General features: G+C 29.9%; 1 protein-coding gene across 1 annotated transcript in view; it reads right to left on the bottom strand.

The window, feature by feature from the left end:
- Nucleotides 1-1,867: 1,867 nt before the first annotated feature.
- The window catches only part of Agpat1 (1-Acylglycerol-3-phosphate O-acyltransferase 1), a 33,930-nt gene continuing 11,354 nt past the window's right edge, over nt 1,868-24,443 (bottom strand). The window contains exons 4-5 of the mRNA XM_075371568.1: nt 8,584-8,749; nt 1,868-2,053 (exon numbers count right to left, since the gene is read on the bottom strand). Of these exons, the coding sequence (XP_075227683.1) occupies nt 1,905-2,053; nt 8,584-8,749 (315 nt within the window). The 3' untranslated portion in view covers nt 1,868-1,904. The remainder of the gene's footprint in view (nt 2,054-8,583; nt 8,750-24,443) is intronic.

The following is a 24,443-nucleotide window of genomic DNA, read 5'->3' on the forward strand; positions in this document are numbered from 1 at the left end:
AAATGTCAAATATAACCAGTCATCTGTCAACGTTATAAATAGGTGACAGTTTGCACAACATTCATCAGTCGCTTTTATTTTCTGTATGGGATTTTGTCAAAATATTGGTCTTGCTGTCAGGGTTATTTATAAGGCTATAAAAAAATTCAAGTTACACCCATGTTAAATTAGAATAGTGCAAGAACTCAGAGAACCTAACTTTAATATATGACTTCACTATTGAAGAAGATTCAAATGTTTCATTCAAGATAAGGTGTATGATTTGAATTATGTTTTTTCTCAAATAAAATGAATTACTCCATAGTGTATGGAGCTCTGAGAATCCTCACATTTATCATGAAAGGCCATTCCATTCTCAAAAAGGTGGTATTTGATGCATGATTTCACAATAATGATTCATGAAATTATATAACAACATTAACTGCAGTATGTAATTCAGAAATTATTACAAATTTCACAGCCCTGTTTGAAACTGAAGAGCAGAACTGCTGGTTAAAACAACATGATGCTACATACTAGACTGCCAATTTGACTATGGAATTATGTGAACTATGGTCTCCACGATCCCTGGATTTCTCACAACCAGATTTTATTTACAAGGTCATCTGAAAAGTATTGTTTTCAAGAATGACCCGCACACTTTTGGTGAATCAAAAAAATGATCAAAGACAGCATCTCTAACATCAGTGCAGCAACTCTATGAAAAGTTGTACTGAATACAAAAAAATGAGTTGATACCTTTAACTGATGGTCACAATTGCTATTTTGAACATCTATTGGGACATGTAAATGGAAAAAAATTAAAAATTGAGTCTGCTTAATTTTCTGTATCATAATTAAAACCTCTTGTCATTAAAAATTAAATAAATATAATTTGCTTTTACAAGTGGGTTGGATTGACTTTATGAACACTATATTTACATCTGCATAACAATGAAAAATTAATTTAAAATTATAGGATATATATAATGTATAATTATTACAATAATAATATTATTAATAATTTACTGATGATTTCCAGTAAAAAATCTAGAAAAAAATTAACTGATAAAATTTTGAAACATGAATGAATCAAATGAATATTTATTCCAAGTTATGCATAATAAAATGTACAGTATACTGGAATTGCAGAGTGAATTGAGCACTGGTATTTGGATTAGATTTTGAAGGTTGTTTATGAAGTTTTAAAAGAATGTGTGAGGTTTAAATTGTTTTGGAAATGTCTAATGACAGATCACATACAACCACTATTATATATATTTAGCATACAGATAAATTATTCAGTTTTTGGTCAAAAGCGCTTAACTGGCAAGGGGATTGTGTTTGGATAATTTGAAAATCAAAGCTGGTCAAAATCTGATTGCAATTACAAACAGTAACTTTTTAACAAGAAATTACAATCTAGGTTTTTCTTCTTTCTGTATATATAATGCAGCCTTTTAGATTTTCATAGTTTTTTTTTTTTTACTTCAGTTCTTTATTTGATTGTACCAATAAAAAATATTCTTTGATCAAAATTTTAACTATTTACAATAAAAACTGAGCATAATCTGATAACAAATCAGATTATGTTAACTTTCACTTTTTCATTTGTATCTAGTATATCCTTTCTTAATGATTAATATGAAGTACTTGTAATCTAAACTTAACCGTAGTATATCTAATCTAAAATTTTTATAGTTGAATACAATCAAATTTATGAAGAATCACGATATTAGAAAACTTTTGACTTTTGTTCCTGATTTCCTCAACCACTTCTTTCCAAATTTTGGTCAAAAAGAATATTGCTAATATACATCAACTTACATTATGTTTTTTCTTACAGACAAAAGACAGGGGTTGGAGAAGAACTGGTAAAATTAGGATAGTTAAATTTATACATATCTGTAATCACAGATGTATATTTATAGAAGTAATTTATCTTTTAATGTTTTTGATGTATCATTAAATACATCTACCATAATATTTCTTGTTTTATTCATTAACTCGGGTAAATCAGATGATGTTAGACCTTCTGTTTCGATGGGTGGTAATACTGTTATAACTACTTGTCCTGTAAAAAAAAAAATTTTTCATGAATTCAAAGACATGAAAAAACCGATATTTTACACGGTATGGGAATACATTTTTTAAGAAATTTACTATATTAGTATGTTTATTTCATTAATGGGATTGTAATTTCTTGTAATGTGTATTGTTTTATTGTTGGAATATTTATAAATAAAATAATATTAATAATAAATTCATAGTAATGAAAAGTTATACGACCCTAAATTCATTACTCCATTGAAGTGGAAAATTTGCTTTAGGTAGGCACTAACAAGTGGATCAGTAATGCTTGACCTTGTAGTAATAACATAGATGAAGTAATCCACCAAGATGAAGTAATCTCTTCGTATTTTATCTGTCAGTGACTGGCAATAGGTGTACTATAAAAAGACTATCATGTGATTTACAGTCTTGATGTGGAATTATTCTTGAGTTATTTTAAATCACAATCTTTTTAAAATAGCAGGAAGATTGGTATAGTTTTTCCTCTAACAAACATACTCAACAAGTCAATGACTTAATGTGTAGTTACTCATACAGAAATCTGTATTGTAGATGAATGAAAATGGTCCAGCCGGGCGACAGTGTTAAATGATGAATCTTTAGAATGCATCCCCACATCCTTTGAATGATTACTTCAAAAATCTTTAAGAAGGCTATCTCAACAGATTGGAATGTCATACAGGGGTGTCTGCAAAGTCACCCCTCAATAATGCAACTCAGTAATGCAATTGGTTTATATCAGAACAACTGATATTGCAACACAAAGAACTCCAATGTGTTTTCCACAAGACTACATTACATTCAGAAAAGATCACGGTTTGGTGTGCAATTTTTTGGAAGAGAATAGTGGGTTCGATATTTTTTGACAGAAACAGTAACATTTGAATGCTATCAACAGATAATAACTGATATCATAGCGCTACTAGAAGATGAAAGCGGTTGCTGGTTGCAGCAAGATAATGCAACAGCCCGCACAGCAAATAACACAATGTTGTTGCTAGGCAAGTTCTTTGGGATGAAAGTCATTTTCTTTGGTCTATGATCACCTAAGTTGCCAGATTTATCTTCCACTGAATTATTCTTTGTGGTTATTTAATTTAAATATTTTTTTTTTTTTTTTTTTTTTTTGTTTAACCTCCGAGTCCACAGTTAAGCATTACTTCAGAGGATGAGCTGAATGATTTGTAGCGTGTGTGAAAATGCCATGCCTGACCGGGATTCGAACCCGGGACCTCTGGGTGAAGGGCTAATTGAAATATTGTTCTGAAATAATCCTCACACAATCGATAGTAGTATGTAAACTATACTAATAGTGCTGCAACAATAAAAAAAAGTAGCTTCTAACATAAAAAAATAAGTTGATGCCTGTACAGTTGCAAATGGAGGACATTCTGAACATTTATTATAACAAAATTACTGTAAATTATGAGTTTATTTAATATTTACTTCTTTTTTAAAATTTGATAAAGTTTTTTCATATAATGGTTTCCAATGTATGTTTTTTCCAAATGAGTTACTTACCCGTTTAGTTTTAACTCGATCTGTATTTTAATTTAATTTTCTTATTTATATTAGTTTTGTTTTATTTGTTTCAATATTAAGTATGGTGAAAGAGGTCATTTTCTATAGATAGAAAAACGTTTTTAGTTTTGTTTTTAATGGTAACAAAGCAGTCAGTTGATGTATAGATATACACAATGGCTCAAAATATATGTTATTAATCTCAACAGTAAAACTATTTATACTATTTTCATTGAATAATTAAGAAATTTTAAAATTAAAATTACTATAATAGTAAAACTTAATTACTTGTATGTAGTTATACTTTTGTCAATAGAGTCGACTGTAACATTAAATAATCTAAATACAATATAGAATATTAAAAAAATAATATATAATTAAATAAAACAAAAATTAGAGTGAAACTTTATTGATAAAAATAATAACCAATCTCCTGCTTGTAGTCATATTTCTTTTGATGTAGTTACTCTATGGTACTGTTACAGTTATGCCAGTGTTTTATATATATATCAGTTATAAGAATTAATTTATTCCATATAACATTGTGTGCAATATCTAACATTAAAATCATACAAAGTTGTTCATATGTACATCAAAGGTTTGACAAATTATATATCAAAAAGCTGGTTCACTGAATTTTTTAAAAATCTACTAGATATATTTTTGAATGTAGATGATAATCTTATTTCTGTACGTAAAGAAATGTTTGGTATGTTGTGTTCAATGATAGAGGTTTATACTACAAATTATAATAAACATATGCGTTAATGAATAATAATTTTTCATTCCATAAATTATATTATTATTGTTATTTTTCTTATAGAAACACTTGTTTTGTTGCAGTTTAATTTAGAACATAAGTATCTAATACTGTAATTTTATAAATAATGTTACAGCCAACTCAATTGTGAAAAATGTAAACTACAAGAGGTAGCTCAAATGTAATACTTAATTACTCACAATTCACAAATGAAAACCATACATTTTATTTGCTTCAAAAACTTACATTTATTTTTCCATATAGCAACCACTTACAACTACACACTTCTCCTGATGGTGAGCTGTATTTCTCATTCTGTCAATGAAGAATATCAGCCATCTCATTGATCCACCAAAAATCATGCATGTGGCCAAGCATCATCGGCTATGTGGATTGTTGAATATGATACTCACATATCCTAAGATGTTTTAATGTCTCTGTCGCACAGATTTACAGTTACCCAGCTTCCAGGTAGTCGGTTATATAAGGGGTTCATCCCTGATATTCACTTAACCAACTTCTGATGCACAAAATTTTATTACTTGCCTACTCACAATACTTCAATAGTGTCATTAGCATTTTTCCATTATTGAAAATTCAATTGTTGCATGTTATTTTAAACATCTTGACTTAACAGGTAGTTGACTTTATAATAATGGTGATCGACAGAAAATAAGAGGGTGTGAGTCAACAAGTTTGGAAACGTTAATAGTAGAAAGGGAATGAAACTACTAGATGATGGCATTTGTTGCTTTGTTATTCATTGCAACATCGTTATGTTACATTCCATTGTGCATTACATTTCAACTGTCCCTCGTAAAAAAATATAAATAATAGGCGATAAAGTTTTATTATTTATGCTAAACAAAATATATCCTATAAATCTTAATATATAAATTGACTCCATTTTTAAAAGATTTTAAAGGCAGATCTGCCATATAAAATGGGCTAAAATTAGAACAAGAAATCTTTAGATAAATACATGCATCATCTACTTTAAGTCACTGATGACAGGATCAGTAAACTGTTATCACATTATACACTCCTGACAAAATGCAGTAGTTTTTAAGTTTGGTCCACACATTATACAAATGAATATGAATAACCGTGAATGAAAAGCACACATGTTATGCTTATACATCGGTAGTAGTTAAAAATTAGTGATCATGAGCTTTCTCCCTTGGTTTACTACTAACAGATTATCGATGAATCACAAAAACAATATTAATTACTTTGAGAGATGTCAAGAGAGGAAATGGTGAGCGCTTAGGAGACAGAATTTTGGTTTTTATCAACCCAACTTTACCTCAAAGGGCTCAAATGTGCGTTAAATTATTTCAACATTAAATTTTAATGTTCACTCTGTACATAATATTTCTAATGTTTTTTAAAGACTGCTTATTTCATTTGTATTCATGATTTCTTAGATTATCCTATTTTACTAAATTATTATACGTCTTGTACTTCCTATGTGTAATGGTGGCTATGTTACAGGGATAACTGCTAACAAGGTTTATAAAATTACATATTTCCATTTTGCCTATCATGTATGTTCTTCAGTGTATTGCCTTTATATAATAAAACATATGAATCATGCAGTTAATCATAATATTCGCTCATATAACATGAAGAGCAAGAAATATCCCCATGTTAATTTTATTCTTTATTGTTTAAATAACAACAGGTATTGTGACTCAATTGTAGTTGTTGAAAGAATAAATTTTTGGTGTGTATGAAAAAAGACAAGCCAGATTGAAATTTGAATCCAGAACCTTACAAATGAAAAAAAGAGAAGCTACCACTCCATTTTGGAGGTCGGCAGAGCTTATTTTAATAAATTAAAGAGAATTAAAAAAGTAGATTCTTGGACAGAAGAATTTTATAAAAATTACACACAGATGTAAATATGCATTTTATAACACCATGTAGACTGAAGAAACTTGTTATCTTCTACTTGTAAAAAGGTTGACCCTTTTTTGGTTTACCCTTGTTTGCCACAAGTGTTTGCCCGGTGTATATTCTACAGCACATTTAATTTTTTGTGTAATTTTAATGTATATGAGTTATTTAGTTAGGTATGTTACAATTAAATATAAAACATTATGAAGGATGTTCAAAAATAACATTCATTTCAAATCTATAACTGCAAATAATGATTGGGCCTTCTCAGCCAGATCAGTATGATTCCTCCTCCTGTGTCAAATTGCACTATGTTGACCTCAGTTTAGTTTTACGGCCCAGGGTAATAATACATTAAAATAAGTGTCCCATTTTTAAACATTTACATCAACAGATGAAGGTGAATTCCCTGATCGGTTTTTATGAACCAAAAAATGTAAAACCTCAAAAAATTCATGAATCATCAGTACAAACATATATATTGGATGTCATGGATGTAAGAAATTTGTTGGGTGAAATGTTCAGTAATGTCTGATCATTCATATTGTATGAATACATGTCGGATAACTGGTCTCATAATTAAAAAACAATTTTTCTCAGAGGTGTAATTCTTATTGATCTTTTTAAGTGATAAACAATTATCAGCATTCATCACTATAAAGAGACTCTCACAAACCTTTATCACTCACATAAAAACAAATATCTAGGCGCACTTTTACGTGGAATCTTCTCTATGATAATACATGCTCGCATGTTCTATAAATTGTACGGGTGGGAGTACATGACTCAGCGAAGACTTTCATAAATATAAATACCCAGGTAGGCTAATATTTTTAATTATCAGTGTTGCAAACAAAATCAATTTGTTCACCGTAAGAAAATTTGACATCTAGTACAACATTCGGAAATTTCACTTTATGGGTACAACTAAATACTGTTGTTAATATTAATGGTAATCTATCTATGATTAGCAATGTTCTGTACACCTGAGGGGCAAAATTCTAAGATTTTATCCATTTTTAAAGTTATGCAATCAGGTTCCATAAAGTGAATAATTCTGTTAACATGGAATATTAAAGTCATTTAAAAAAATTATCTTCAGATATAGATACAGTTATGTCAACTTGAAAAGTAGGTGGCATTGAATATTTCAAGATTTTTGAAAAAGCTCATTAATTAGCAATAGGGAAAACAAGGAATGCAGTATCGTACACTACCTTGTTGTGCTCTGTATTCTACATCTTGAAGTGAGAATGTACATGTTACATATGTATTCTTATAAAAAAATTTAATTACCTGTTTACAGTTTGTAAAATATGACTTTAACCGATTGTCTGATAAACTAGCTACTAGGTATTTTATCGGTACAACATAAGTTAAATACTTTACTGAGATTATAACAAATTGAGTATAGAATTCTTTTGTTATCTATACCATTTCAAATCTAAAAACTGGGAAATGACAGTGATAGTAGACAATTTTTTGCTAAAATCATGCTGAAAGTTTGCCATTTTGAAGAAAGTAAATTTTTCATCACTTATTAAATACTTTAAGAAATACAGACAACAAAATTGACCTCTGATTTTGTAAATTAACTTCCTAACCTTTTTCAAGGATGGGAATAGCAACAGAAGTCTTACGATGGCTGAGAAATATTCCATTGTTAAAAAATTTGTAAATTACATTAGTAATAAGATAAATAACATTTACAACTTCTTTTAAAGTATAAGCACTGAACATAGCTGAATGTTTATCTATATGTAAAATACAAATATTACCTTTGTAGGTATGAAAGATGAATGAGTTCATCTGAAATGGATCAACATTGTTGTTGTTGCATGAAATCCTCTAGAATTTATTAAATTCCTTAGCTGCATGAATAGGAAATGAGATATTGGAAGTTGAGTTCTTTTGTATTTTTGGTGAAGTTAACTGACCTGTTTTATTTCCAAATCTGCTTTCACTGTTATTGTTTGTCCAGTGCAGATCATCCTTTAGCAATTACCTCAGTTAAGATATATGAGTGTTATTATTTATTTAACAAATGATATAGATTAAGCGTAAATACAAATAATAATGAAGAGAGACTAAGTACTGTGTTAATAAAAAACTCATTCGTGGTAATTTTAATAAATTATTTATATTTTAAAATTCAAATTGTAATAAACTATAGTAGAGAAATTACCATATATTAATTTTTGGTTCTGTTTACAAGTCAATGGCTATTGCACTTTATTGTTTTTTTTTTTAACTTTATTTTACACCCTTTTTATGTATAAGATGCACTTATAACTAATAAATATGACCAAAGAAAATTATAAAATAAGAAATGATAATAAAAAAGAGTTTACCTGGATTAAATCGTTTTTCAGATTTATGAAGAAAGTAGAACTGTGTAAAAACAACTGGTAAAATAGGCAGCTGAGCATTTATTGCTGTATGAAAAGCACCCTTCTTAAAACTATGTATTTCACCAGTATTTTTTCTTGTCCCTTCTGGGAAAATCCATAATTTCACCTGGCAAAACAAAATATAAAAAAATAATTAGTATGTTTTAAGAGAAAATTAAATAGCAACTACATTTTAATTACTTTTAATTGACAATGTAGCTTTCAAGAGAGCACCAAGCTTTCTAATTTGGACTGAAGGTTCAAATCAAAGAAAAGTGGTGACTTAATGATTAAGTTATCCATTTGTAATGGTTCTCATTTTTATTGATAGTAATAAGCCAGCTATACCAATCAATAAATATAACGCTGACTTTGAAATGAAGCAGAATCTGTAAGTTTAACTCTTACTTCTGAAAGGATAGAGCATATGGCTGAAGAAATGAATTACGGGAAACATCTAACAAAAAAATATAATTTTTTTTTAAGTTACAAAATCAATTTTTTGTGTCATGTTTGTTTTCAAGTATAAATAATATACCACATAAATAAATATTTCTCTAATATTCCTCAAACAATGGTGTTGGTATTAAAATATTGGAGTATGAGGAAAAATAATACTTTTAATACTATCAAATTTAGTGACAAATGAATTTCATGCTGAATGGAGGATAAACAAAATTATTTAATTATAATAATAATTTATTATTTATAATAATTTAATAATAATAAATTATTATTTAATTATTTAATAATTAAATAAAACTAGTAGTATTTTTTAAGTTTTTTAACATAAAATTCTAAAATAAAAATTTTTAAATACAAAAACAAAGGACTAGTTGTAGTCTGTATTTTTTTTCTTTAGCACATTCACATCCAAGTTATAGAATATGAAGCAAAAAATTTTATTACAAAATTAAAAAATCCCTTTCGGCATGCCATAAGGCGGAGATAGATTTCACCGGTGCTACATAGGGGATAAAAAAGATTTCCACCTTAAAGCTAAGAAAAACTTCAAATTTACTCAGTACAACAATAGTTGCATGTAAAAAACATTTTCACATGTTTAGCATATGACAAGCGCCATCTTCTTTCAATTCCAGCAACATTTTGGTTATCCCTTGCTGTAAGGGTTGGTCATATCAAAAATTGTTTCAGAGAAAGGTTTTAGGTAATGTTTAGAGGACTAACAAACACTTTAAACCGATTTGATACTAGGCCCATTAAGGAAGGTATGATTTTTTTGTCTTTGAAACTCCATTTTTTCAATCCCCTGGGCCAGTGGTTAGTGATATAAAAAAAACTTACTCAGTTAAGTTTTAGGCCCTTATCCAAAGAATAGTAGGAACTTTAAATAAATTCAATATTTTACTTAATAAGAAAGTTATAGTGATATTTTGTTTTTTTGAAAAGGCCCCCCATTTCCACCCCCACGGTCCAATTTTGGCCATTAATGAACTCGACTGAGATTTTGGGATTTTTAAGGAACAATTTGAAAGTGATTGGCGCAAAATTACGGCAGTTATCGTATCCTCAAGAAAGTGAAATATATATATGTATATATATACATTTATATATGCATTTTGCATATATATATATATAAATGTATATATAAACTTAAAAACGATGTTTTGGGGTGTGGGGGGATGCAAAATGCGAAGATATGTCAAAATTTTCCAGAAGTTGAATCATGGTACACATTACAATAAGTACCTTTCTTAGGAAATCTACCTAAAAACACACACAAGGTAACATTTTTTTTGGTACATACAAATACACAAAAATTAATTATTAGAAAAAATAAAATGAAATCAAATTTAATACACTACAGTTACAAGGGTTGTTTATAAATTCCAGTTGATTAATAAATTGAAAAAATGTACTACATACAAAGGTTACATAATACTTATATTACATCTTGACATAATTCTCGCCCAAAAGCGTATCATGACACCATCCCAACCCTGAAGGGGAAGAAACCCGCCTAGAGACGTTCTGGTCGCCACACCACCCCTCCCATTCCTAGCCCTGTTGGGCTTTAACGGGAGGTATCATGACATCAATTTGTTTATTCCCTCCTCAAAGAACAGTGCCACCAAAGTACCCCATTCATGGATTCATCACTGCTTCTGAAGTGTTGAGCAATCAGCCAATCTTCAATTTTTGCAAACAGATGAAAATAAGATGGTGCCAAATCAAGGCTGTAAGGGTGTGGATAAAAAATCTGCCAGTTAAATTTGTTTAGGGGACCCTTAACGCAAGCAGTGATGTGACGTCATGCAAAAATACGATCGCTTCATTAGCATCCCTCACCATTAATTAAATCAGTCTCCTGAGTTTTATCCATGCTTTCAATAAACATCTGCGGTTATTGTTGTACCCAGCTTCACAAATTCTGCCAACAAAATTCCTTGGCAAAACACAGTAGCCATAATTTTATTGTTTGCATTTTTTGGGCTTTTTTGATGAATGTGTTTGCATTCATTGTTTGGACTGTTCTTTTGTCTCAATATCAATGAACTGTATCCTTCTCTCATTTCCAGTAACAATATTGTCAAGAAATTCAGTTCCTTTTTTCAGGTATTCCTAAAGAAAAGTTGGTTCTGTTCCTATTCTTTTTGTTGGACATCTGTAAAATTGCTTCAGTATACACTGTTCACAGTATTTACAAAAACCTAATCTGTCTACAAAATTTTGTAAACAATGGGCCTTGAAATTTGAAGAAAACTTTCACTTAGTTCAGAAATTGTGAAGTGGTGTTTATCACGAATGTGATATTCAATTTTCTTTAATAAGTTCATCACTTACAATAAAATGTCATATGTCTTTTTTTCAAAATTGTTTCTTCCTAGCACTGAATTTTCATTTTCATACTTCTATGTTTTCAACTGAATGAACTGCTTTCTATTTTTTCATTATCTGTTTTTATAAAAAAAAATAACCCTGTCTAATGTTTATTACTAGTACAGAGTCTAGTTCAATTATTTGAACTAAATATAGCCTGCTAATAAATTCTACTCATAATTTATTTACTTTTGTTGTTTGAAGTATTGAGCTGATTCAGACATTGATTATTTACCAGGTGAAAAATAAAACATTAAAATAATTAAACTAAAAGGAGAGGCAATGGAACTGAATAGTATTGTTTTTATTAGTAATATTTATTTGTGAAGGCTGCTCATGTCAAATATCCTATTGTTAAATAATTAATTGTATTTCATTGCAACCGAGTTTGTTATACGTGACTTTTACTATAATGAAATATCTCTAAATTATAAGGGTTGTATGAAAAGTAATATACATTTTACAAAAAGAAACTAATAAAAATTTCTAAATAAATCTTTTTATCTTACTTGTATACACCTTAGGTTGTTTTCCAAACAGCCATCCTTAACATTTATGTATATATGTAAAAGGTTTTTTTTTTGTACACCTTGTCATACTTATCTACCACCTGTTCATTCAGAAATGTAGTAACGGCTTTTCTCAGTTCTTCATTTATAAAACATATGTTTCCTAATGAGTTCTTCAATTTTTTGAGAAGTTGAAAATCACTACAAGCCAAGTCTAAGCTTTAGAATAAATGGTCTAAAACTTCCCGATTAAAATAATTAAGGTTCATGTTGTTTGACCAGGAGTATAGGAGTGGGTGTTGTCATGAAGGATCAGAGAGGAGGCATTATCCTCCGCTGCAATCATTTTTTGTAGTAAACACCAGGACTTATTTTATCTTGTTTCTCTACTCAACAACAACTGGACCTTTTCAGTCCCAGAAAACTTCCACAACAATTTTCTGAGTAGAGAGCAACTGCTTAAACTTTCAGAATCTAGGTAATGAAGAAGGGTGATGCTGTTCTCCTGACTGATGTTAACCGGTAAAAAGTAGAAGAACCAAGTTTCATACTAACATAATTAATATTTCAAACTGAGTTTCAAGTGCGAATTCATCTCACATCTTGCATGAGAATACATCAACATGATCTCATCTCATCAACTCAAGATGAGAATTCATCTCAACATGATCATACTGATCATGTTGATCAGTATGAACTTACCTTATATAAATTTTTGTGTACTTGAGAAAAACAATAATAATTTGGTGGATTATAGGGCTAGAAAATCTGAAACTTTTCTCAATTAATTGATATAATGTATTAAATCATCCATGATAGCCAGACACACAGTTTTTTTTTATTGATATGGTTGCTTTCCTTCTCACATTAAATTTTCTACATTAATTTTCAAAATTAGAATTGTAAATTATCTATGACATCATTACAAATATCCTTAACCTGTTAATAAATTTCAAGTAGCAACAAATTTTTTAAATTAAGAAACTGATATCTCAAAACAAATCACTCTTTCAGAATAGAAAATAATAAATAAGTTACGGGATAAGGTGCATCGATGTGGCAAGGTAGTGTGTTAAACAATCAGGCACTATTTTTTGCACAACTTGCGTATTCTCAAATTTTATAAACCAATTTGTTATTTTTAAAATTCAATAAATAGGTAAACTGATTATTTATTTGTTTTGTTATTACTGTTTTTCTATGATAGTAAGAATGGTGAGGTCAAATTCAAGGAGACACACATTCTAATTTAACATGATCTAAATGGTTTTTTTTTTAAAGTAAATGGTCAGTTACGAGAATTTAATTAATTGCTTCACAGCAATTTAGATGTACTTTGTACAAGAACTCTTTAGATACATCATTTTTGACTAAATTTTTGTAAGAATTAAACTCCTACTCTAAGCATTATCTCATTTCTCAATAAAATAAATAAATGATAGCAGGGTGAGTAATAGCATAAGCAGATATTCTAAACCATGCATTAAAAAAAAAAAAATAAAACAAAAAACATATTAACTGATAAATTCTAAAGCTAGTAATATCTTAAATCTAACTTTTAAACAACTATTAATCAGTTAGTCAGAAAACTGAAATAAAAAAATAATAAATACCTACTACATTATAAATAACTGCTGATTTAAGAAGTAATTCCAAATAATAACTGTAAAAAAAAAGTTTTAAATAAGTACTGTTTAACAAATAAAAAATAAAACAAAATAAAAAATAAATAAAAATCTATATTACAATAGAAATCCATCAGCTTGGCAACTTCTTATGTACTGTACTGTCAACAAATCTTTAGGAAACCTAATTTAATACACTTTGCACAACATCTTACATTCTTCAGAACTATGTGGTTTAAATTCCTCCTACATTATTTCTACTACTACTGAAATCGTTCAGTAATATAGATCTATGTTTACTGTTACAAATGCAGCAGAGAATCTTACTTAACTGAAACCCATGTTAGTCAAACAAAAAAAAGAAACTTGCGCGGTTCTGCACAAGAAGACCAACTTTTCATCTCCTGACACCCCATTACTTTGCAATCAGAAACGCACTAAATTTTCAGGATACAATGCACTACATATGTTTGAATAACCAGTAGATCCTATATACAAGCATCAAATTTCAACTCGCTCACCACTGTGACTCACTGCATGAGTTCATATGAAAAATACACCACACAGTTAACATAACCTTACTTTTGTTTTTTTTTACTTTAAATTTAACGTAACTCAAGAATGACCAAACAATTTTCATCAAATTTTTACATATAAAACTTAAAAAGATTTTACCCCAATTTCTGCTCCTCTGCTGAAATGAAGTCTTACTGAAATTCTAGGAAGGTAAATTAATGAGCCAATTTCTTATGGTTTTTGACCTGAAGAATTTAAAAAAATGGGTCCCAGAAGTGTATCACCATTATTTTCTATGAAATAGGGTAAAATTGAGTTGAAAACACAGTTTTTTAGTTTTAGTGTATAACTTTGTTAAATTGCCAATAAACAAATAAAACATATTGATTAAATCGATAGAGAATTTAATTCTGAGAAGATTTATATAAATAAAGTAAATAAATAATAGCGTAAGAAAATATTGTATTCTTTAATGCAGATCAGTACATTTGATATTGAATATACTGAATTACATTTTTACACTAAAATGAACAGCCTTATATTATTGGATAAAGTTGTAAAAATAAACTAAACTTCTAAAACCAAATAAAAATGCAAAAATTATTGTTACATTACATCAGCTGTTGTGTAATGGTAGGCAAAATGCCTACCATTAACCTGAAAACACTTTTCAGCATAGCGAGTTACAGATGCGATAGCATTTTTGGTTGGTTTTGATTTTCTCAGTAGCCTATGTGATTTGAAAAAAATTCATTTCCAATTTCTGATTTTTGTGCATACAATAACACTTTCATATATCCTCATAAAAAAAAAAATCCAAGGGATTCATGTCAGGTGATCTAGCTGGCTATAGTTGAGGTCCTCCTCGACCGATCCAGCAGTTAGGAAATGTTTCATTCAAATAATGAATAACAGGACCATAAAAATGGGTCGGTGCACCATTGTGTAACAAATACGTATCAGTTCTTGTACTAAATGGAACATCCTCAAAAAGTACCAACAGCTCTTCTTGAAGAAAGTTCAGGTAACAGTTACCTTTGAGTCTACCATTGAAAATGTGAGGTCTGATAAGTACATTACTTGTTATCCCACTCCAGAGATTTAATGAAAAACAGTGCTGGAAATTAGTTTCAATGGTTTTAAAAGGAGTGTCATATTTCGAAAAATGTTTATTTTGTGTACTGCTTATCCCAACTCTCATAAATGTTGCTTCATCTGTAAATAATATCAGCGATGGAAGAACATTGTAATTCAGCCACAGATTATAATTACCTTCTTCAAGACACTGAACTGGTTGAGGATGATATGGATAGAGGTCTTTATTGTGTAATGTCCACCATATACTGTTAAGTGTAATCCCCAAATGTGGTGGGAAATAATTGCACTAATAATTATGAAATAACATCATAATACTACAGGCAGACAAATAATTTTGACCAATTAAAAAAAAAAAGAAACTTACCCACTTGTTTCCTACATGTTTCAAGACCTTAAAACTACTTTTTAAATTTTTTATTTAAGCAGTTTACCTGTGGGGGCTATTTTTATGATTGTAGGGGCTTACAGAAAAAATTATAACTAAAAAAACTATCGGTCCAGGAAGAATAAAACAAAAAGATATTTAATCATATTTTCTCAGGGTAAAATATTGGTCCAGTGGTTTATTTACTTATCGCTCTACTTTCTATGAGAAAATTACCAATAAAGTTGAACATTAAAAATGGTGAAATTCACTTTTGGTAATTTTTTTCAAGAGGCAGGAATTACTTTTATTTATTTGATTTTTATTTTTTATTTATTTTTTTATATGTAGGTATATATTAGTAGTTTTGCCATAAATAATGTTAATGGTGATATACTTATTCCTAATTTTTTATGAATTTTTAAACTAATTTAAAAACAAAATTCAAATTTTGGCTTCAAATAACTCTGATGGAGCTGGTGATAAAAATCTCAAATTTGCACAACTTACAAGATAGATGCTTATGGCATCTAAAAAAAATTATTATTATATATTATTTATTATGGCAAATAAAAAAAATTGTTGTATATTGTACCAATAAAAAAGTTATTACCTCTCAAATATTATGAAAAAACTGTTAAAAGCAATACCATTTTGACTCGCTAAATAAGTGCTTCAAGCGGGTTTCTTGTCTTCTTTGCACTTTACATTTTTTATATTTAGCCCCTATGTTGTTGAAGTTGATATTTTCAATATTTTTAAAATATTTTTTTAAAAATTATTAATGATAGGTTGTAATTTAATGATAATTTAACCAATACCAGTAACCTAACACAATTTTGATTCAAAAATGCTTGTAAAACTTACCCAAATTGAGATTTCAATGAGTAGCCTACATCTTTTTTCAAGAATTCTTGAGAATTCTGAGAAAAAATACTTTTGAAATAGTTAACACAAAGAGATTTTCCAGGAACTAAATTTAAATTTGGAAAAACTATCTCGGGGTGAACTTTACCGATGCAGATCGGTAAAGTTCATTGGACATCTGCATCGGTGGCATCTCTGCGGGGCCTGGACTGAAAGCTGTGGTGCGCAATCAGTTCGAGGGCGAGAAGATGTCCTCCGTTAAAGCCACTACTGGCTAGGAACGGAGGGGGTGGTGTAGCGACCGGACACGCTACGAGGTGGGATCTTCTCCCCTCGGGGGATGGGGGGGGGAAATCGAGATGTTGTAGCAGGTGTTCGGATGAGGCCTACAGCGAAGGCAAAAGCTGAGTTCATAAATCACTGATGTAAATGTCTACCAAAGCATTTACATCGGTGGCATCCCAATGAGGCCAGGCCTATTACTATGAGATGTAAAAAGTCAGAGGGCAAAAGACGACTCAAAGTCAAAGACGGCAAAAGCCCATCAGCGCTAGGAACAGGGGTGGTGGGGTGGTGACTGGAAGCATCACAAGGCAGGTGTCTTCCCCTATGGGGTTGGGATGTTGTAGTAGCTGAAAGTTGGAAAAGTTTCAAGGTTAGTAAATCACTTGGGGTAAAGTTGATGTAGAACATTGTATTGTACAAAATATGTGAGAAGTTTTCATCTAATACCAATTATATTTTGTAAATAAAAAACTTTGTTTGAAAACCACTTTGGATTCAATGAGAGTATAAAAATTAATTGGTTGTTTAAATTATATTAAAAAACATTAAAGAAATAAAATAAATTTTTTGAATTGACAATATTATTTGATTAACTCTGAAGGTAAAAAAATAAAGGCATAATCTTATTGCTTACATTGTAATCTGTGTTATAAGTTATTCATATGTATTTATTATTTACACAACTTTTTTGGGTATTTTCTGTTTCTCTCCCACAGTGTTTTTTTTTTTTTAAGAATAACTATTTAAACTCATTAAAAAAATAATAATTGTTATTTTATAGTAAATTACTTACATATTGATATTAAAAATTAGATGTAATAAGTTTTTAACAAAAATTTTAAGTTTAGAGTTTATGGAATATCACTTTTTTAAAATTCACAGCCACTTTTTTTCCATTTTTTTCTTCCAAATCAGTGGGTATTTGCAGAGAAATTATAAATATAATCTAACCAAACTACGCTCACTTCGCTCGATAGTGCAGGTTAGCAAGCAAGCAAGGTAGCGTAGGTTAAGTTTAGTTAGATTATATTTATAGTTTCTTTGCAAATACCCACTGATTTGAAAGAAAAAATATAAACTATAATATTTAATACATAATGTAAATAAACCATTGTGGGGGTAAATAAGACATGTGGGGGAAAATGAGCTTAGACAAACAAAAAAGGTGTATCTACAATGGTGGACATACCATAATGATTTTCATTAAGAAATTTCCAAGATATCATTGAGGTTGTTGAAAACTGTCCTGCGTTCCAGTCACTTTCATTCGAGATTTTTTAAGAGAAAACTACCTACTTTTTTCTACCTTTTTGCATATGAGCCTATACGCTTATTTACATTATACATACGAGTTTGTGGACATAGACCTTATGATTTAACACCTTTATCCAACCACAAGTGTCTGAGACAGGGGAGAAATTCTGTTTTCATATCCTAACATCTCTACATGACCTTGATCTCTATATTACTCAGTAGCTTATCCTCCACTACCTTTCTCCACAACAAACCTGTTTTCATGTAGTCTGAGGGCAATATTTGACAGTGGTTTATCATTGTGTGAAACTCACCCAGTCTTATAACCAGATATTTCTGTGTGCATTTGTTACGTGCTGGTCTGTCATACTGGATCTTTCTGCATACGTTATATCTTGTATTTATTAATTGTGTATTTATAAGTATAAATGTTTTATTGTTTCTTTAAAGAGTGTGTAATTAATAATACATCCTGTAAACACATTTTGTAAATAGCGTGGACGTATATATCTTGTAAATAGTGTGGGCATATATATTTTGTAAAGTGTCAACATGTAAATTTAGTAAAAAATTTTATTAATAGTGTGGACAAATGTGGACCGTCCAAGTACCAGTAGGCAGGTTGCATTTGATGACAAAAACTATGAAGAAGGCATAAACTTAATGTTTGAAGAATTGGAAGTAGATGATAATGCCTCAGAAATAAGTGAGTCCGTGGACGATTTCGACATTGACCCAGATTATATGTTGTATGATGAAGTGTTAAGTGTTCTTTGTAAGATACAAAGGACAAGGACAGTGAAACAGGGCTTGAAGATGCTGGAAGGAGTGGCGAGTTGGACAACGAAATTGTACTAGTTGATAAGAAGTTGCCAGAATATGTTTCAGGCCAAATGAAAAATAATGAGTGTGGACCATGTTATCCTTGGTGTACAGATAAGCCAAGGATGAGTGCCATAGGTGAACACCAACATACACCATCATTAGAGGATGGTGTATGTTGGTGTTCACCTATGGGCTTGACTGGAATAGCAAAAAGATTAGGAAACAAGCTTGAAAAGATAGAAATATGGAATGATGTGCTGTTTGATCTTAACGTAATTAATTAAACAGTTATACACGCAAATGTAAAAGTTGTAGCAGTAAGAAATATATTACTCATGCTTTAATCGGCTTATTGTTTTTGTCCTCTGTTTTAAAATCTAACCATGAAACCACTACATCCATGTTTGATAGTTATCAATAATAGGCGATTTTTCAATGTTTCTATGCAATAAAGTGCTTTGAAATTTTACTCTCATGTTTGAGATTTGACGATACTCAATCCCAACATTTAAGGAAAGCTTGTGATAAAACAGCTGCAATATCAGAAATTTTTACCAATGTGATTGAAAACTCTAAACAGATGTACAGTTTATCAGAAAAAGTAACTGATTAGATATTAGTCCCATTTAGAGGTAGGTACAGTTTCTGAATGTATATTTCGAGGAAACCGCAAAATTATGGCATAAAAATTATGTACTTGGCAGTCGCCAAAACATCCTTCTAATAAAATGCCTATATTTATAGGGGAAAGGATGATGGAATATGACTTACTCCTGAAGAGTACAACTTCAGCAAACCAACTCAAGCCACTGTTACGCTGTGCAAACCAATCAAAGGAAGTTACCGTAACATCACAGCAGTTTGGTTTACAAGTATGGAGGTTACGAACTAGCTTGAAAAAGGGGGCATAACTTATTTAGGCATCATGAGGAAAGATAAAAAGGAGATACCTGTTGAATTCCTTTCCGGTTTGGACCAACCTCTAAATTTAGCTCATTTCAGGTTCAACATTGATATCATTTGTTCCAAAGAAAACGAGCAGTGGTTTTTAATTTCCATAATGCATAATAGCATTGAAATAAATGAAGAAAAGAACATGCTGGAATTTGTAAATTATTATAACACCACAAAATGTGGTGTAGATATTTTGGATATGAAGTATACCATGTACGCACCAAACAGGAGTACCAGGTGCTGGCCCTTGGTGGTTTTTTACAGACTTGTTAGCATTGCAAGTGTAGACACAAATTTTGTATATGTGCTACATCAACACAGAAATTATGACAAGATTTCAATTCACTAAAAATCTTGCCAAGGCACTTGTTGAACTCCATCTAAGAAGGAAACTGGAAATACCAAATCTTCAAAGGGACACAAGGGATCTCATAATGAAAATGCTTGGTGAAGACCAGAAACAAGGACATCATGGAGAGCTCTGTGATAAGATGCCCACGAGAAAAACCTGTGGAAAATTTCCTTCAATTAAGAAAAGGAAAACACAGTATAAATGTGTCAATTGTCAAATCCCCATCTGCCTTGAATGTAGAGAGAAAATCTGTAATGCACATGCATTAGACTGCAAGTAAAGACTGAAAACATTGGACCAATAACTAGGCACTTTGAAAATTGCATAGTTTATTATTTTATAGGTTATAAAACATTTATATTTTTTTATGTTCTTTTCATATAAATGCTCAATAAAGTGTTTTCAAAGATAAAAAATAAAATGTTTTTGAATAAAAAAAAAATATTTGAAGATTTTGATAAATATTAACAAAAATATAATACTATCATTTATTATTTTTTCTGCCTATTGAACCTATGTAATTAGCTGTAAATAAAACCATTTTGTCAAAAAGTGTTTTAAAATTCTTACACCAAAAAACCCTCTTTTTAAAAATGAATTGGTTTTATATTTTTATTTTACTAATAAAAAATAATTTAAAACAATTTAAAGCAGTCTAATTAGGTGCTTAAAAACATAATTAGTTATTTAGATAATATTTTAGCACTGCAAAGTGGGACAAAAAAAAGATATAAAAAAGAATAGTTACACCGGCCCCAAAGACTGGTGTTCCTATTGGAAAATTATTATTAATTCTGTTAGAGATTTACAGAATTTTTTCAACATTGAGGCTTTCTGCCAGCTACTTATCTTTCAGTCACCTTTCTGTAGTTACACATGGAGTGTAAAAACAATATTCTCTACTTATATTTAAATTTTAAACTTTACCCCAAGTTATTTACCACCTTTGAAACTTTTCAAACTTTCACCCACTACACAACAGTTTCGATCTTCCACACTGCTTTCTACGATGAATTATTTACAATCAATGTAAGTATTTTTACTCTTTTTGACAATTTTTATCTATAGACTTAGTAAAAAAAATACCCTTATCTCTTGGACTATCTTGTGATAAAATTTAAAAAAAATTATGAAACATATTTTAAAACAGTAAGACTACTGGTATGGAGATAATTTGCTTTCAATGAACTGAATTTTATTAAAAAATGTTCTAATGAATTAGAGTGAAAAATCCTAAACATGGATAGTAAATGAAAGCAAAAAAACGTTAACGTTCATAAAACAAATTTATATACATATTACTCTAAAACAGCTAAGGTGAATAAAAACATTGTTTTTTATAATGTGAATTTCTGAAAAAAAAATTAATCTTTTCTTATAATTAAATATTTATATTATTATTATTTCTACTTTTATTTCCCTATGCTTCAGGAGATTTGAATTTTATTGAAGAATACAAACATAAAATGTTTATTGTATTACAGATTTCATACAAATTACTTATACATCTTTCATTCCTTTTGCCAAATTGCTGAACTTCTATTCTATAATATCTAACTACAGACTATTGTCAGTATCTAAATAAATTACTTAATACAATTAATGAGTTAAACAAATCTTAAAAAAATATATATTCTAGATGTAAAATTTCTATTACGCTAATGTTATTTTAAAGTTTAGGTTTACTGATTGAATTTTACTTACCTTGAAATTTGTATTTAACAGAGTTACAATAAAAATAATAAATAATACAATCTAAAACTTGCCAAATTTCAACTATGTTAAATTTAAAAAAAATTCTAACCTTACTTTTAATTAGATTTCTTTACGAGAAACATTTTTTAAAATAAGAATATGATATAGAATTCAATCTAAGTTCTCCATAAGGTTATTTTATGAAGTATGCTAAATACGAGGCATGGCTATTAAACAACATGACTAATGCTGCTGCAGAAGAACTGCACTTACACCAAATTCATACGACCGACAGCTTTGTAGCATGAAGCCTTCTTTTTTGATTGTTGCCATTTGTTTCTGTAGATATATTAGTCTGGCCGTGGCTTTCGTTTGGATAACACCTGTTTCTTGTTTTGCCAAAAAAATGATGTGTTTTATTAGAGCAAAGAATTGTCGTGAAATTTTATATGAAACTTGGAAAAACCATTACTGAAACTTATCTTTTATTAAAAAAAGTATATGACAATGAATGTTTATCATGTGTATGGCTTTTTGAGTGGTTTAAGCGTTTCCAAGATGGCCGAAAAGACATTGAAGATGATGTTGACCTGGGTCACCCTTCCACGTCAAAAACAGATAAAAATATTACAAAAATTGGCAATCTGATCTGATTTGACCATTGGTTAACTATTTGTGTGATGCTGAAACTGTAGGAATTGACAAAGAATGTGCAAGGCAATTATTATATAACAATTTTAACATGCAAAAAGTGTGCGTGAAAATGGTTTTTGTTTTGACACTTTGAATGCCATTGAAAATGACCTTAAGTTTTTGGAAAGAATGATAATATGCGATGAATCTTGGTTTTTCACTTATGATGCAGAAACTAAGCATCAATCCGTGGATTGAAAGGCCCCCCAACTTCACCGACAGCTAAAAAAGCTCGAATGAGTAAATGAAAATTTAAAGCGATGATGATTGATTTTTTTATATTCATGGGATTGTGTACCTTCATTGGGTTCCTGAAGGTCAAACTATTAATCAACATTAATACCTTTTGGTCCTTGCTCAACTCCTTGAAAAAATAAGAAAAAAACAACCTGAACTGTGGAAGAACAAGCGATGGGTTCTTCATCAGGACAACGCACCGGCTCACACTGCCAGTGCTGCAATGTCTATCAAGACATTGCTAGCAAAGTATAACATCCCAGTGTTAGACCACCTCTGTCTTATTCACATGACGTGGCACCATGTGACTTTTATCTGTTTCCCAAGGTCAAATCTGCAAAGGAACAAGATTTCAAACTGTTGAAGATGTGAAAAAAGCGGCACGTGTCATGAAAGTGCTCACAGAAGAAAACTTCCGGCACTATTTTGAACAACGGAAAATTCACATGGAGTGTTGTAGGGATAGAGGAGGGGTGCTTATTGAAAGGGATAATAACTAAATATGTATAAATTTAAAATAAAATATTTTACAGCATTAGTCTTGTTATTTAACAGTCACACCTTATAAACAATTTGTCCACTTTTTATCTGGGCTGTTTCAATGTGGTTTTACTAATTTTTGTACTGTTTTATAGTTTTGTAGTGTCTTCATGTATAAGATATTTTATAATTAATTTATTTTATTTTATTTTCTATAACTTTACAGCAAAAAAAAAATTAATGAGGGTGATGTATATATATATTATTAGAAGCGGTTTTAGAAAATAAAAATACAAACATATTAGCTGATGGAGTAGAACTCTGAAACAGTGAGAGGGCATGTACAAAAATAGTTTATTTTAGTATTTTTTTTATTATATTCCATTTCCATCTTTTAATCAGAAAGTTTCAAGTTTGAATCTTGGTTATTTATTACATACTACAAATTAGAATTCTTAATTCTTGCTAGTAGTTTGGTGTCAAGATGGCCATCAGCTGTAAAAAGAAGGGATGGATAATGAAAGAGATGATCTACCCTACCTACAGATTATGAAATGGAATGAGACAAGATAAGTCAAAGTAGCCCTTTAAGGACCCTTCAATGATGTTAATACTCATTAACACTTTTTAAAGAAATAATTATCTCACCAGGGTTGGAATCAGTAATTATCGTAGTCAAGTTCTTTTTTAATATTATGGATAATAATTTATTCAGTTCCTCATAACAGTTAAGACTGGTAATCGAATTTATAACGATTTTTTGTAATCTAAATTTGTTTTATTCTTTTTTTTTTTAAATACTTTTCCATGGGGTTATTAAATGTTTCAATACATGTTTCTCTAGTTATTTGTAAACCAAATCAATTAAACTAACACACATCAGGCAAAATGATAAATTATCACAAACAGGATACATCATCCTTTTCACCTCCATCTCTTTTTCTTTATCCTTGATCCCTTCTTCCCAGTTATCGGTTCTGTGGGTACACGTCTTAATGTTTTACCTACTAGGACTTCCTCACTGAAGAGTCTGTGCAGACCATAACATTCGGTGAGGGGCTGCCTGTGAGCTGACCCAACCTTTAAGCACTAGTTTCCTACTTTCAGCTGAACATGTTTTCCATCCCCTTACAATCAAATAGCTTAATTCTGACACATTTCTCTTCGTGTAAGATATGTATTTACAAGTGAGAACTAAAAGTAAGTAAAGTTAAAATAAAAGTAAA

The sequence above is a fragment of the Lycorma delicatula genome, chromosome 7 (assembly GCF_047948215.1).
Source record: "Lycorma delicatula isolate Av1 chromosome 7, ASM4794821v1, whole genome shotgun sequence".
Taxonomy (NCBI): Eukaryota; Metazoa; Arthropoda; class Insecta; order Hemiptera; family Fulgoridae; genus Lycorma; species Lycorma delicatula.